Source organism: Emys orbicularis, chromosome 1, assembly GCF_028017835.1.
Source record: "Emys orbicularis isolate rEmyOrb1 chromosome 1, rEmyOrb1.hap1, whole genome shotgun sequence".
NCBI classification, from domain to species: domain Eukaryota; kingdom Metazoa; phylum Chordata; order Testudines; family Emydidae; genus Emys; species Emys orbicularis.
In genome coordinates this window covers 147,332,430-147,347,707 of record NC_088683.1, presented here as the reverse complement: position 1 = coordinate 147,347,707, position 15,278 = coordinate 147,332,430, and the positions used below count along the sequence as shown (strand labels likewise).

General features: G+C 44.4%; 1 protein-coding gene across 1 annotated transcript; it reads right to left on the bottom strand.

Moving 5' to 3' along the window:
- Window positions 1-364: 364 nt before the first annotated feature.
- GABARAPL1 (GABA type A receptor associated protein like 1) lies at window positions 365-11,603 on the bottom strand. The gene is made up of 4 exons (XM_065400282.1): window positions 11,267-11,603; window positions 7,019-7,097; window positions 5,177-5,295; window positions 365-2,788 (listed from the first exon to the last, which is right to left on the bottom strand). The coding sequence occupies exons 1-4, from the start codon at window positions 11,354-11,356 to the stop codon at window positions 2,723-2,725; spliced, it is 354 nt and encodes a 117-aa protein (XP_065256354.1). The 5' UTR covers window positions 11,357-11,603; the 3' UTR covers window positions 365-2,722.
- Window positions 11,604-15,278: the final 3,675 nt, after the last annotated feature.

Here is a 15,278-nt window from a genome sequence, read left to right as displayed (position 1 = left end):
TCCCCTGCTCACTGCTGCTTGATTTGCTTACTACACTTCAAGTAGTAGGGAATGGCCCAGCACATACCACTCTACAAAGTCCTCACACACTGCTTAGGTCCCTTAATGAGTCATAGTTATGCCACAGTGAACAACTAGGTGAGGAGACAGATATAAATATGATTTGTATCATCCAGAGGGGATGGGATACACTCACTCTCTCTCTCACACACACACAACATGTGAAGGGAACTCTGGTGTGTTATGAGAGGGAAGTAATGAGCAGCTCTGATATATCCTGTCCAATGGGAGGCAGTGCCATTTTCAGTGACAAACAAAAGTATTACAGCCAACTGCATTTAATATCCAGCCCAGAGCAAGCCTCGGATTTTCAAATGTGTCTTTATTGATCGGTTGATTTAGCCCATACAATATGAACTTTATTTTACAAGAACCTGCAGCTGGTTAGAATAACCGACACACAAAAAAATGATCATCATTGCCTTTTACAATATTGGACTAGAGCGAAAACAGAGGTAAATGCCACAATCCAGTTAAAATAACCTAAAACTAACCCGAACATAAAACCCCACATGTAACAAATGGCCAGAATTATTCCCACAAACATCACGGTGCTAGGGGGAGGTATGGACACAAAATCAAACACCCCAGGTTGCAGCTGTCTCCCCCTGGGCATGCACGAGCGAGAGCATGCATGAGTGAGAGAGAACACACGTGTAGAGGTAAGTGTGTGAGCAAGCACAAGACTGGGGGGAGAGAAGTGCAATGGCTGCCGCTGCCCCCAGCATGCCTTCACCCAAAGGGATTTTCTAACCTTCAGAACATTCAGAGCTTGTGAAATGAAAGGCCAACATGGATTCCCCCCCAAAGGATAAGGAAATCCCCAATAAGCAGAGAGGAGTGGAGGGAAGAGGGCTGAGGGAGAATTATGTCATGACATCCTAGGCAACACCCAAATGATCTATAATGGTATTTTGAGCGTGAGATCATCCCAGGAGGACTATCCCAGGAGGCGTGCAACAGAAAAGCAAACCTGAATTCAGGATGCAAATAGGGAACGCTTATCTATATGTTTCTCCTCTTGTTCCCCTTTCTAAAGCAATGCATCTCTGTCCTCACTGCAGTACGTCCTGCCAATGCCCCTCAATCCTGTCCTGCAGCCCGCCCTGCTTTTCCAGTCCTGGGTTTCCCACACCACTCTGCCAATGTCCCTCAATCTTGATCCACAACATGCTCTTCAATTCCTATGCATTTTTGTGGAACAACAGTTCAAAAAGTTGGACAGAGAAATCATAGGACAAATTTCACACGCGTCACCAGAGGTTAGCTGCTTGTCTATTTCTCTGCTCCAGTGAAGTGCTAACCCAGATTTTTCACTCCCCATTGTCACCTCCCCAGGGAAATATAGGGAGTTGGAGTAGAATCATCTTATGAAAATAGAGTGTTTATCAGATGGCCCCCCCTTCATCTGGGGTCCATCTGTTCTTCCCCTCCTCCTTGTCTTCTCCCCACCTCTAGGTCCCTCCCTCCAACCCCCATCAATGGAGGAATGTTTACAGTAATTAAATTCAATTATTTTATTATTACTCAAATTCCAACATAAAGCTTCCCCAAAATTCAACTCCTTCCCTAACCTCTGATTTAACTGATGACAGTTCTAAGAATATCTGCTGTTTGTGCAACTCAAAAGGCACTGCTTTTGCCTCACAGCTTAAGTCCTGCATGGAATGGGATCTCTCGGTACCTTTATAAGGACAACACTGGCTCAGGAAAAAAATACATATATCTAAAGTATCTGTCCTGATGATGTTCAAACTACCTTTCCCCCAGGTAAATACCACTACTTGGCCACAGTGGGGCAGTATTGCCCAACACCAGGAACCCAGGTCAGAATGTGTGCAGGGCCATGAAATACTTTGCTCTTAAAGGGCATGCAAGATCTATAAATGAGACATGGAGGGGAAGACTAAATCCAAAGGGTTTATGTACCAGGTGGGCTGCAGTGGAAGGGGCAGAAGAAGTTGTTTTCAACATGTTTGGTCCAGCACCTGAATGAAGTTTAAAAAAAAAAAAAAAATCTCATCTTCCTCATCTCAGTCTGGGTAATTCCCAACCCCTGGTGAAGGAAAGGTTAACAGAGACGTAGGGGAACTATTCGTGGGCACCAACTAGAATGAGGATGCCCAGCATAGGGACTTCACATGGGCACACAGAGCACCAAAGCACATGGCACACTTGAATGCCCATGCTAGATGGTGAAGGTAAGCATGAGAGGGACAGTACAGTATACTCACTCCCACATCCAGAGAATGTGCACACACCTTACTGTCACCCAGCAACCCTTCCCTACCTCCCCCACTGCTACCTGGAAGGTGTGCGAGTCTGGCTTGCTTACCAAGGCCCTGTTACCAGCTAACAGAATTCCCACACATGGCAGGGGGCAGAATGCTACAAGGGGAACCTCCCAGTCACACAGCTCAGAACCTTCTGTCAGCCAGTCAGATCACTCAATCGAACCACGTCTCCTCCCTCCTCCCCCCACCCCGCTGTAAAAGTAACAATAATAGTAATAATAATAATCAGATGTGTGAAAATGATGGCATTGTATATGTAGTTCTTTTCCAGTTCTCTCGCCTCAATCTTCCTCCTCTCCGACGTGGATCCCCCCTCCCCCCCACCATTCCTGTCAGTCCGTTATGCCTGTGCGCCCGGAGACCAGCGCTCACTTGCCGTAGACACTCTCATCGCTGTAGGCCACATAGAGAAAATAGTCCTCCTCATGGTTATCCTGGGAGTGGGAGTGGAGAAAGGAAGAGAGGGTGAGACACACTCACCATCTGGGAACATCCCCAACCAGGGTCCATTGTAACAGCAAAAGGAAAGAGCATTTCTTTGTCACAGTCTCTCTCTCTCTCCCCCAGGGCCTTATTTCCTTCCGCCACAGAGCACCCTGGACATGGCTGAGTACAGAACAGCAAGGTTTCTTTGTGGACGTTTCTGGTCCACACAGAGAAATGGTTTTGCCCCAAATGCTTGTGAAATAATAGAAATGGATCCTTCCATTTGCATGCCATCGAGAGGTTGTGGGACGGGAGTTGGAGGAATGTGGCACTAGATCTACACTGGAAAAGAAACAAAACAAAACAAACCCCGCAGCAGTGAGCCTCAGAATCAACTGATTCAGGGTCGCAGGGCTTGTGCTCCAGGGCTAAAAATAGCAGAGTAGGCATTCCCGCTCTGGCTGGACTCTGAGATCTACTCCCTGTCAGCAGGTTTCGGAGCCCGGGCTCCAGCCTGAGCCCAAATGTCTACACTGCAAATGTATAGCCCCGCAGCCTGAGCCCCATGGGCCCGAGTCAGTTGACCCATGCTCCGAGACTCGCTACTGCACTTTTTTTTTTTTTTAACTGGCGTGTAGATGTATCCTCAGTTAGCAGCCTGGCCCTAGGTTTCAAGGTCCTGATCCTGAGAACTGCTAGGGTAGGAGACAAGCCAATGAGAGTTGCAAGTCATGAAACGGCATTCAGCATCAGGCCCTTAGGTTGTGAAAAGAAAGCTGAGAGATGTTAAATACATAGTACCCCAGCAATTTACAAACACTGAAAGTCACTACTGTTCAGAACACAAGGTGCATAAGCAATTGTTCTCCATGTCCTCTGATGGTAGGACAAGAAGTAATGGGCTAAGTCTGCAGACAGGGAGATTTTGGTTAGATATTAGGAAAACTTTCTAACTATCAGGGTAGTTAAGCTCTGAAACAGGCTTCCAAGAGAGGCTGTGGAATCCCCATCATTGGAGGGTTTTAAGAACAGGTTGGACAAACACCTGTCAGGGATGTTCTAGATTTACTTTGCCCTTCCTCAGCGCAAGGGGCCGGATTTAGAATCATAGAAATGCAAGGCTGGAAGAGACCTTGAGAGCTCATCCATTAACCCCATTTTACAGATAGGAAAGCTGAGGCACAGCGAGATTAAGGGATCGGCCTAAATTCACACACAAAGCCTGCAGCTAAGCCAGGGATAGACCCCAGATCTCTCCAGCCTCAATGCTCAGCTCTAACCACTAGACCTATCTTCTTCTTAGGTGTCTAGTTTGAAAATGAGCCTTGGTGTCTTTATCTTCTATCACCTTCATTAAAAAAAAAATCCATCCAGGGTTACTGATGGATAATGATTGTACTCAGGACAGTCTGAGGAAGCCCTTTTAAAAATGCCATTATTACAGTGAAAGGAAGATTTAGGAGATTCTCCTGCTTTTGATGGAGTTACCCCATCTCAGAAAGCTGTAAAGCAGCCCTGCCAGAGATAATGTTCCTTGGGCTCATAAAAGTTTTTCCAAAGGGCAAGTTATTTGCATCTAGAATGGACCAGGTGGCACCAATTATCAGGTGTTCTCAAAAAGTGATCACTGGAAGATGATCCTCAGACTCCCTATGAGGTCTTCATATACAGATTTCAAATTACACATGCTGGTCCCTGCAGTGTACTATCAAACTCAGTGTATTTTTCAGCATATGCACTTATTATGTTTGTTTGCCCACTGGTGTGGTTCCTTTTCCTGGCTAAGAGAAAATGTCTTTGTTTAAACAGGAAAGCAAATGAATAGGTTCTCCAGTCATTCATCTGAGCTATGAACAAAGACACCCGCTGGGAAATGGGGCTTAGCGCAGGCAAAAGCCAAATGTATGTGTGGTAGCCTTATTAAATTGTTAGCAGCACATCACTGAATAGAACAGGGGAGGCCTAACTCCCAGTCCTGTGCTTTAATCACTAGACCAACATTTCCTTCCAGGATCTGTCTTGGAAGGAATGGGAGGGAGACTGCATTGTAACACAAAAATGTGGACCTGCCGGGACTCTCTGTGACTCCTAATCTAACACCCTTACATTAGCAAAGGAAAATAAATTAAGCATTAAATTATTAAAATTCCTGTTTCCTCTGCAAAATTCCCCATGCCCCTTGGTCTAACCATAGAATGCAACATTCCAAAGAGGGCTGATGGAATTCAAGCTAGAGTGGAGAGTTCCATTCAAGGAGGAGCTAATGTCAAGTAGGAATCATCAGGCGTGCAGTGCTTAGCTCTACTGAGTGAGGAGTTCTCATATGTAAAATTATTCTAGGGTATGGGTTGTTCAAGCCACTACAGCAATATAACAAGGAGATGGGCTGGGCTTACCTCATACAGCTGACCCATAGTAGCACTGGTGGGAGGGATGGTGTTATTGACAAAGAAGAATAGGGCATCCTCCGGCCTCAAGTGGATCCGCTTTCGGATTAAGAAGTAGAACTGGCCAACTGAAGAGGGACAGGAAGGGAAGGGAAACAGTGGAGGATGGAACGTGATTGATACAGAGATCACAGAGCAAAAGTCAAGAGAATGCTTGATACACACAAACTTCTGCAAATGCAACTGGACATTGATTTGTGTATCTCCTGCTCTTCTGGCCCTAAACCCCAGTTCTATCAGCTACCCTCAATGCTGCCCTGCAGCCTTTGCTATTCTAGTCCTGCACCCCTCAGTCCTGTCCCACGACCCCCCTGCTATTCCAGTCCCAGACATCTCTTAAGATGAGGTAATCACACAAGAAGAAACCCTAAAAAATGATATGGTATTAACAAGAATGACAAGTTCATTCTAGAGATTGGCCCTCCAATGCAAAGTTCAGATCTACACCTGAACTTTCCCAAAGTTCATGGTCATTTGAGTTTGGGATTTTGGTTCAACCTTTTAAAGACACAAAGGTCTGAAATAAAATCTGGATCCAGGCTGAAACTCTGACCCTCCCCGCCAAAATACAAATGCATTGGGACCTGGGATTTGATTTTGGGCTAAGTCACTCTCAGTTTCACTGTAAGAAGAGATCACAAGTGTTATGTAAAGACTAGGAAAAAATGGGCAATGCAGGAAAGAAAACAGGAACTTAAGGGTCACCACCTACCACCCAGTCCAATGTCCCATCACCTGCCTACCAGAGATGGCCAATGTCCTGATTATACCAGTATCTCATTTTCTACCATATTGATTCAGACCACTGGACACTCTAGTCCCATATCGAGTCTCTCTGACAGCACCTTCACTTCATTCTAGCATGCAGTGCTTTAGTGAAGGGAGACACAAGGATTTCTAACCAGCATATGATCAGCTGACACTTTAAATCCTGAAGCTTGTAGGCCCTTGTAAATTTTACTTTAGCGATTGTCACTGCAGATGCTATTCTCATAAAACACACTCTATCCTCACTAAGTATTCGCCTGAACCCTATTCCATGGGAAAGAGTTATGCAGTTAATTATATACTACAGGAAAAATGTATTTCCTTTAATTAATTTATAAATGTTTCCTTTGTTCATGTGCCAAAATAAAATCAGACTTAATCATACAGTGACAAACCCAGGGCCATTTGGAAGTGGAACTTCATGACTGTCACTGCGCTATATACTGTGGCCACTTAGAATTTCATGATGGGAGTATTTAGTGAATTCACATCCTCCTGCTCCAAAAATGTAGACTCTAACCACTTGAGCTAAAGGGGAATGGCCACTGGCTATTAGCTGTATTGAGGGCTATGATACACAGCTAAATCATTCTCATTATAATAAAAGGCAGTGGTGACACACACACACACACACACACACACACACACAGTACCTAGGTCATTAGAATATAGTGTAATAGACAGAGCCATTCATCAAAAGAGCTCAAAGTACTTTACAAAGACTAATTAAGCTCCACAATCCCCCTTGTGAGATAGATTTGTGCAATAAGTACAGAGAGGAAATTAAGTTAAAGAGAGGTTAAGTAGCTTGTCCAAGGTCATATGGCAAGTCCACAGCAGAACTGAAACTAGAATCCAGGAGTCCTTATTCCTAGTTTCCTAGTGCCAACCACTATACACACTGCCGACTTGGGTTTCCCATCCTCCCAGCAAAGCACATTCTCATTATGATGAAATAAGTGCAAAGAATTCCTGGTTATTTCCTCCCTGGAATGCAGAAAGAAATGGGGCAGGGTTTGTTACCTGTGAGGTCAGAAGGCACAAGGTACTTCCTCTTGTCCAGGTCAGGTACTCTTGCTTTGGGTGCCTTCTCCACAATAACCTGGAGAGGGAGAAATAGGACATGAGAATCACCAAAGAGAGCGGACCAAAAAGTATCACTGGGAAAATAAATGGTCCCTTTAGAGCAGCGTTTCTCAAACTGGGGTCACCGCTTGTATAGGGAAAGCCCCTGGCAGGCCGGGCTGGTTTGTTTACCTGCCCCGGCCACAGGTCCGGCCGATTGCGGCTCCCACTGGCTGCGGTTCACTGCTCCAGGCCAATGGGAGCTGCTGGAAGTGGCGCGGGCCGAGGGACTTACTGGCCGCTGCTTCCAGCGGCCCCCATTGGCCTGCAGCGGTGAACTGCGGCCAGTGGGAGCCACGATCGGTCGGACCTGCGGATGGGGCAGGTAAACAAACCAGCCCGGCCTGCCAGGGGCTTTCCCTACACAAGCGGCGACCTCAGTTTGAGAAACACTGCTTTAGAGAGATGGTTCTTACAGGCCCATGGACATTCTCTCAAGCTCTGCTGGGGGACCAACACTCAAAAAGCCAGGGGGCTGCAGAACAGGATTGAGTGGCAGTGGCAGAGCTGTGTGGGGAGCTCAGGACTGGAATAATAAGTGTCAAAGAGTAAAGTAGAGAAGGGAGGAACAGTTGCAAGGTTAGACCACAGGAACTGCAAAATCAGATCAGACTAATGGTCCAAGTAGTTCCGTATCTTGCCTCCAACAGTAGCCATTATCACATGCTGCAGAGAAAAGCACAAGAAATCCCATAACAGAATAGCCAGCCCACACGGGAAATTTCTTCCTAATCCCAATTACTGAGAGGTTAGCTTATATTATATATATATATATATATATATATCGATCGAACATGAAGGTTTACATTCCTTAAAATTATTTTAGCTGATCTAATGTAACTGTGGATGTTCTAATTATCCACATAAATGTCTAAACCACTTTTTAAATCCTACTAAGCTCTTGGCCATCATAATATTTTGTGGCAATGAGTTCCACAGGCTAATTACCTGTATATGTTGCGTAAAAGAATACAAGAGTAGCAGACATAAAGTCAAATAGACAAAGAGGTCCAGAACTATGGAAGCAATATTTACAGGTACAACTGGACAAATATTTAATCCCAAATCAACAAGTACTCAAATAGTAGAGAGAGATGTGGTGGTTTGAGCAGCTTCCATGAAAACTTAACGTTCCATTTGAAATTTTTTGCTGAACCCGGGAAGCCATTCAAAAGTTGGATAGAAATTTCCCTGGCACTAACTGATTTCTCTGGAGAAACATGGAGGCAAGTAATTTCATTTTTTATTTTGAACATGACTAGTAGAGATTGGTCACATCTTGAAACTATGTGGCCTATCATTCACCCAACACCATCTAGACTCATTTTTTAGAATGAGAGGCGGAATTTTCTGTGCTTGCCCATAGCAAGTCAGGGCAAGAAAAAACTAGGCCCAAATTTTCAAAAATGGTGTCTATTTTTGAGTACCCAACGTGAAACACCTGCAGCCTGATTTGCCGAGGTACTAAACTCTCACAGCTCCAGGTGACATCAATAGGAGTTGCAGATCCCCAGGAGCTCTGAACAAAATCCAGCCTGACACACACTTAATGTTGGTACATGAAATCACAGGCTGGTTTTCAAAATGTGGGTCCTAGCATCTCTGTAAGTTTGGAGACTTGACTCTCCCAAGATACTGCATATGTGTGTGGTGAGTGGGATGTGTTTGGGATAGCTTGGTGTGCGTGTGTGTGTGTGTGTGTGTGTGTGTGTGTAGAAAGGATATTGTAAATGTGTTGATAAGGGGAGGATGTTGTGAATGGGGGATAGTTTGAGGGTCCTGTGTTGTGTATTCAGCATGTGAAGAATGGTGGTTTAGCAGTCCATCACCTTAACCACCTCGTGGTGTTGCTGGATGTAACGGTGTAGTGTGTGTTTGGGGTGAGGGGAGAGTTGGGGGGGGAGGGAAAGACTAAAGGAGTGAATGACTGTGGGGTTAGGGTTGGACTTTTCCTTCTTCCCTCCAATTTCCCAAGGCACTGACAAGGAGAACCTTGTGAAAGCAGCAGTGAGATCATCTTCTTGGTATAAGAGGGTGAATCCCAGCATGATTTTTATCTTGATGGGGAAGAAAGGAGAGGTCACAAGAAGTGTGGGACTTGGGAGGAAGAAAGGATGGTACTGGGATTACTAAATCCGAGGAAGTGTTGAGATCCAATAGAGTTTAACAGAGACTACAATTTACAAGGAGATAGGAATGGAATGGGGATGTTTGGTTGATTGGCTTCAACAGCTATTCAATTTGTCTGGATAATAAATTTACCAGGTGTCCATTCTCATGGACCTGAAACCGTCACAAAATAGCCATACTCCATCCAAACTGTCCCTGGAACTTTATCTCCACCCCTCACCCTCAGCTGTGATTCTGATCGCAAACGTTTGACAATCTGTCTGCAAAAAGATGGAGAGACATTTGGTAAAGGAAAAACCAAAGGGCAAATGCACTGCAGATTATCTCCTGATTGTCACTGAGTGGTGTTTGCTGTAGTGTGGGAGGGCACCAATACGCTTGTCTCAGCTAAAATGCTTAGATGTACTGGGTGCACTGCAGAGTTAGCAGCTGAAGGGACATCATCATCAGGGATCCAGCTGTCAGGAAAGGCAGACACAGAAATGATTCAAAGAAGCTTGCCCGGTGCCTTCAGTTATCCACTACACAGCTCTGTCAATGATTTTGAGAAAGGTATTTTCCACTGTGGCCAGATGGGATTTCCTCCTGCTGTTCCAGTCCTAGATCTCTGCACACAGAGTTTTTCCTTCAGTTTACCCTAACCTGCAGCATACCTTGCTATTTTAGTCCTGGCCTCCCCCCACAGATCAACCAGTGCATCTCAATCCTGACCTGCCTCACCTCTTGCTATTCCTGTTCTGGCCCCCACATAGCTCTTGCAGTACTTATCCATCATTACCCACAACACAACCTGCTACACTAGTCCTCAGACTCCAGCACAGACCCTGACCTCACTCTTGACCTGTGGCACCCTCTATTATCCCAGGCCTAAGGCTCTGCACCTCATTCCTGACTAGCAACAACACCCACCTACTACTCCAGTCCTGTGGTCCACATACACCTCTGCCACTGCACTACCTCAATTCTGACTGGCATAAACTCTTGCAAGTCCAATCATGGGGCCTCTCCTAAGGAATAAAATGGTGCTGAATTGCAGCAAAATGTATGGCAAGGCTTTTCTTTCCCCTTGCGTCCATAGGGGATTCTAGACTATTTTGGAAGGTAGCCCCTGAAAGCTAAATCTGGGACAGACATCTCCAATGGGGATGGAAAGAAAGAACATTTTGAAAATATTTAATAAAAGGGACCGCAGAAATGTAATGAGTTTAGTCCACCATTTCCCTTTCTTAATTATTATCATAAAGACAGAAGTTTTCCATAAGCATTCCAAAGGGACTTCAGGATGAGGAAGCACAGTTAGGCTGGAAGAAAATGACCTTGTTTTCGATGTGATTTTTTTTTTCCACGAAGAGATTAAATGAGAGGTCAAAAGACTGAGTGGTTGCTATCAATCTTCTCTTGTATGCAAGGACAAGAACAGAGCAAGGTTGTATTGAAAAAAACAAGCCAAAAGAAAATAAAACAAAAAATAAAATGAAAGAAAGATTTCTAATGACATCATACAGGCCCTCCAGTTTTCCATGAAGGTTATATGATTAACTCACATATTGTTTTCCACCATTTTCGTAAATAAAATGGTTAACTTCCCTCCCCACCTTGCAACAACATGCACACAGACTGTCATAAAAAAAGATTAGCAGCGTTTTTCCCTGCTAAATTGCTGCAGATCATGGAGGGAAGGGGCCAGAGAGATACACCCCATCACTTATTTACATATCAAATCAAATGGTATTGTTCTTGGTATATAACAATATAATAAATAGATACAGGTATATAAACACCGATCAGATCAGAAAATAAACAGTAGATTTCAAGCAGATCAGGACATTAAAATATACTAATAACAATCCCAAATCCTCTTCCCCACCCCTCCCCCTTTAAAAAAATAAACCACAGAACATTTGATAAAACCAAGGCCACACAAATTGTTTGTAAAATATAATCAGCACTGCAAGGCAAGCCCAGGGGGCAGCAATCAGTACACTATACGAAGACACAATGATATATTCCACTCACAGGGACCCTGTCTGGATATTTCTTTCTGATTTTCTCCCCTTCTTTTTTTCTGTATTCAAAAGGATGATCTTCTTTGTACTGGAATTTCATGTTGTTGATCTTTTTTTGGTGTCTCAAGTTTCCCCTTTTGATGCTGTTGTTTCTTATTATAAAATATATTTGTATGTATGTAAGGTGTCTTCCAAAGCCCCTGATATCAGAGATAGTGGTTCACAGAAAATTCTGAAGAGAGCTGAGGTTCTTCGGTGCTGCTCTGAATTCTCCTTATGTCAGTTTCCCAGGCTGCAGCGATACAGCTGATCATGGAATACAAACAACGATGTAGCAAATTGGGCATTGTGATGTCACAGGGAGAAGCTTCCATCATTCTAGGCAGCACCATCTCACCTGTAGAATAGGGAGGAGAGACTGCACGTTAATTAAATCGTATTTGCACACGGCTGTTAATGAAACACATGAAGATATACCTGGAAATACGTGGTTATCACCCGTCATTGCATCACTGAAGATACGGCCTTTCAAACTCTTTCAAGTATATTTTAAGAATTTGTCCTCCCCCCTTGCTCTGTGTCCTATGGCTTGATCCACACGTTACTGCTACAAACGGGCTTCAGGGCTAAACCACTTCGGGTACAAGGGGAGGATCATGTGTTGCAAAACAAAACAACAATAATAAAAACAGAAACAAATTCTGTTTCTTTACAGTCTACCGGATGCCTGCCAGCATTTCTAAGCCATTAACAGGGGCATTTGGGAAGGTAACTAGGAGCAGAGTAGGGGAGCAGATCGTCAAATGGGAAATATTTGAGTGAAAAATCTAGACTTCTGTTCTACTCTGTCTACGCAGGTCTTTATTTCTTCCCCAAAGTGGGACAGTTTCCCAGGCCTCTCTCTCTGTTTTTGGGATGCGATCTTCTGTGTTTGTGTCTGTTTCCCATGTTTGAGTGTCTGCTGTTTAAAGCAAAACAAAGGGCTCACCATGATGCATGGGGCTACAAATAATGGTGGCGGAGCGGGCTACATAGAAGCGTGATCTACTCGCAAAGAGGCGGTGGTGTCATTTGTTCTGAACGGAGCATGACTAATGAATGCAGGCTCGTGTGTCCATAATAACCTTTAATTTCGTAATACTGGGCTGTTTCGTCCCCTCCCCCAATGCCGCCAAGAGGCTGCGGCTCTTGTGGGAGAGATCTCGTGATTTGGGTGAGTCACACACCTGCAAATCCACCATCACCGCCTCTGTCAACAGAGCAGAAAGGAAACAGGCAGACAGCCCGCCCTGCGCAGTGTCCGTGGAAAGAGACAGGGGAAGGGGAATCTGTTAGCGGTTTGAGCGGGGCTGCTGTGGAAAGGGGCTGCCACCCTCCAAGTTGTGTCCCCCACATCCATCAGGGAATTCTTAGACCAAAACACTTGGCATTGGAGGAAAAATATGAGCTTTAAAGTGAAGCTTGATGCTGCCTCCATTGGTGCTGGGGGGAAGGGACCAACCCGAAAAATGAGTGGAGGATATTTTCAGAAATAAAAGTGCCATATTAGGTTTGTTCTCATTCATGGGATCCATAATTTATTAGTGTTTGGACAACTAGCAGTCCTTTATGAGAACATTTCTCAATCCAGAAAGTCCCCCATATTTTTGAACAAATTATTAATCTGAAAATTTGTACTAGAAAGAGTTGGCTATGTTACCGTGAGGACAGGGCGCTTAACTGTGGCTAAGGAGACCTGGGATATGGTCCCAGTTTTACCACTAGCCTGTGTGGCCTTAGACAAGTAGTTTTACCTCCCTGTTCCTCAGTTTCACTATCTGTAAAATGGGGACCATACTGATCTCCTTGGTAAAGCGCTTTGAGATCTGATGAATAGCACTAGGTAAGAGTCATGTATTATTACTTTTCACTGTTCCTTATTCAGTATTTGTCATTCATTCATGTTTAAAATAGTTCAGTCATCCAATTAGGGTGCAGAAACTGTGCAACCAATTCGGTGACCTGCTAAACAACAGAAATGGCAAATAGTTGAAGTGAACAGTTTGTAAACAAGCTATAGGCTGGCCATTATTCATCCAAGTTATTCAGCGGACACTTATAAACAACAAAGACATTCCAAGGAAATCAGTATCAGTTCACAAGCCAGTTACTAACCAAGAGAATCTCTTAATGCAGGGGTGGCTAACCTGAGCCTGAGAAGGAGCCAGAATTTACCAATGTACATTGCTAAAAAGCCATAGTAATACGTCAATACCCCCCCATCAGCTCTCCACACCCCCAGCTCCCAGCGCCTCCCGCCCACCAGCAGCCCTGTCAATCAGCGCCACCCCCTCCCTCCCCACACCTGCCGATTAGCTGTTTCATGGCATGCAGGAGGCTCGGAGGGGGAGGAGCGAGGGCATAGCAGGCTCAGGGGAGGGGGCAGAAAGGGTGGAGTGGGGGCAGGGCCTGTAGCAGAATCAGGGGTTGAACAGTGAGCACCCCCCAGCACATTGGAAAGTTGGTACCTGTAGCTCCAGCCCCAAGGTCGGTGTCTATACAAGGAACCGCATATTAACTTCCGAAGAGCCTCATGTGGCTCCGGAGCCACAGGTTGGCCACCCCGTCTTAATGAATGGGTCAGCCAGCTCAAATCAGTAAATATATATCAGTTTTGTAAAATTATTGCAAAAATGGATCAGCACATGCACAAATTCTACTTGCTTACCCAGTGCCATCCAGTGATGTTTTATTTGCCTATCAAAATGTATTCATCCATTAAATTTAAGAACATAAGAATGGCCATACTGGGTCAGACCAATGGTCCATCTAGCCCAGTATCCTGTCTTCTGACAGTGGCCAGTGTGATATTGCACCCCATAATGCTTTATGAGTTTATGCTTATGAATGTATATGTAACATATCTCTGTAAAGAGAACAGGAGTACTTGTGGCACCTTAGAGACTAACAAATTTATTAGAGCATAAGCTTCGGATGCATCCGAAGAAGTGGGTTGTAGCCCACGAAAGCTTATGCTCTAATAAATTTGTTAGTCTCTAAGGTGCCACAAGTACTCCTGTTCTTTTTGCTGATACAGACTAACACGGCTGCTACTCTGAAACCTGATCTCTGTAAAGGTTATGATCTACTGAATATATTCATCCTATTTGTATGCATGTATCAATTTTGTATTCGAAGTTATGAATATTGGCTATGTACTTGTTTAATTTAAGTCACCTCGGTGAAGCAGTTGGTCAGCTTCCTGAGAAAAGACTATTCTCAGTAAGTGCCTAATCAAGAAACTCTTAAGCCAACAATGAACTTGGAGATGCCAATCCACATCTGAGCTTTCCCAGGAATGTGGCCTGGCTGGTAAGGAACTCAGTCATGCATCGACATGTGACTTGCTCATATGACTCCAAAACTCTATCTTGGAGCTGAATTCTGGATAGGAGAGAGGAAGGGGTCTCCACCCACAAGAGAAAGTCTATTTAAGCCTCTGAGACACCCCTACATTTTGTCTTCAGCTGGCTCAAGAGATAGCCTCGCCACCCCCCAAGGATACCTGAAAGAAACTGGAACAAAGAACAGTAACCACAGGGGTGTGAGTAATTGCTGGGCCCAGACTAGGAGGAGACTAGTCTGTAAAAGAAGCTTACTGTAACATCTCTGAGGGTGAGATTTCATCTGTAATCGCTTTCTTACTGTATTAGGCATAGACTTGCGTGTTTTACTTTATTTTGTTTGATAATTTACTTTGTTCTGTCTGTTATTATTTGGAACCACTTAAATCCTGCTTTTTGTATTTAATAAAATAACTTTTTACTTATTAACCCAGAGTATGCATTAATACCTGGGGGGGGGGGGGGGAGGCAAACAGCTGTGCATCTCTCTCTATCAGTGTTATAGAAGGTGAACAATTTATGAGTTTACCCTGTATAAGCTTTATACAGGGTAAAACAGATTTATTTGGGGTCTGGACCCCATTGGGAGCTGGATATCTGAGTGTTAGAGACAGGAACACTTCCTAAGCTGTTTTCAGT

What these genes read in the sequence shown, in the direction of transcription:
- GABARAPL1 (XM_065400282.1), bottom strand. Translation starts at nt 11,356, where the DNA reads ATGAAATTCCAGTACAAAGAAGATCATCCTTTTGAATACAGAAAAAAA. An exon ending in AATATCCAGACAGGGTCCCT is followed by an intron (nt 7,098 to 11,266) that starts GTGAGTGGAATA and finishes CTCCCTCTCCAG; the next exon opens with GTTATTGTGGAGAAGGCACC. An exon ending in CTATGGGTCAGCTGTATGAG is followed by an intron (nt 2,789 to 5,176) that starts GTAAGCCCAGCC and finishes TCCCACTCCCAG; the next exon opens with GATAACCATGAGGAGGACTA.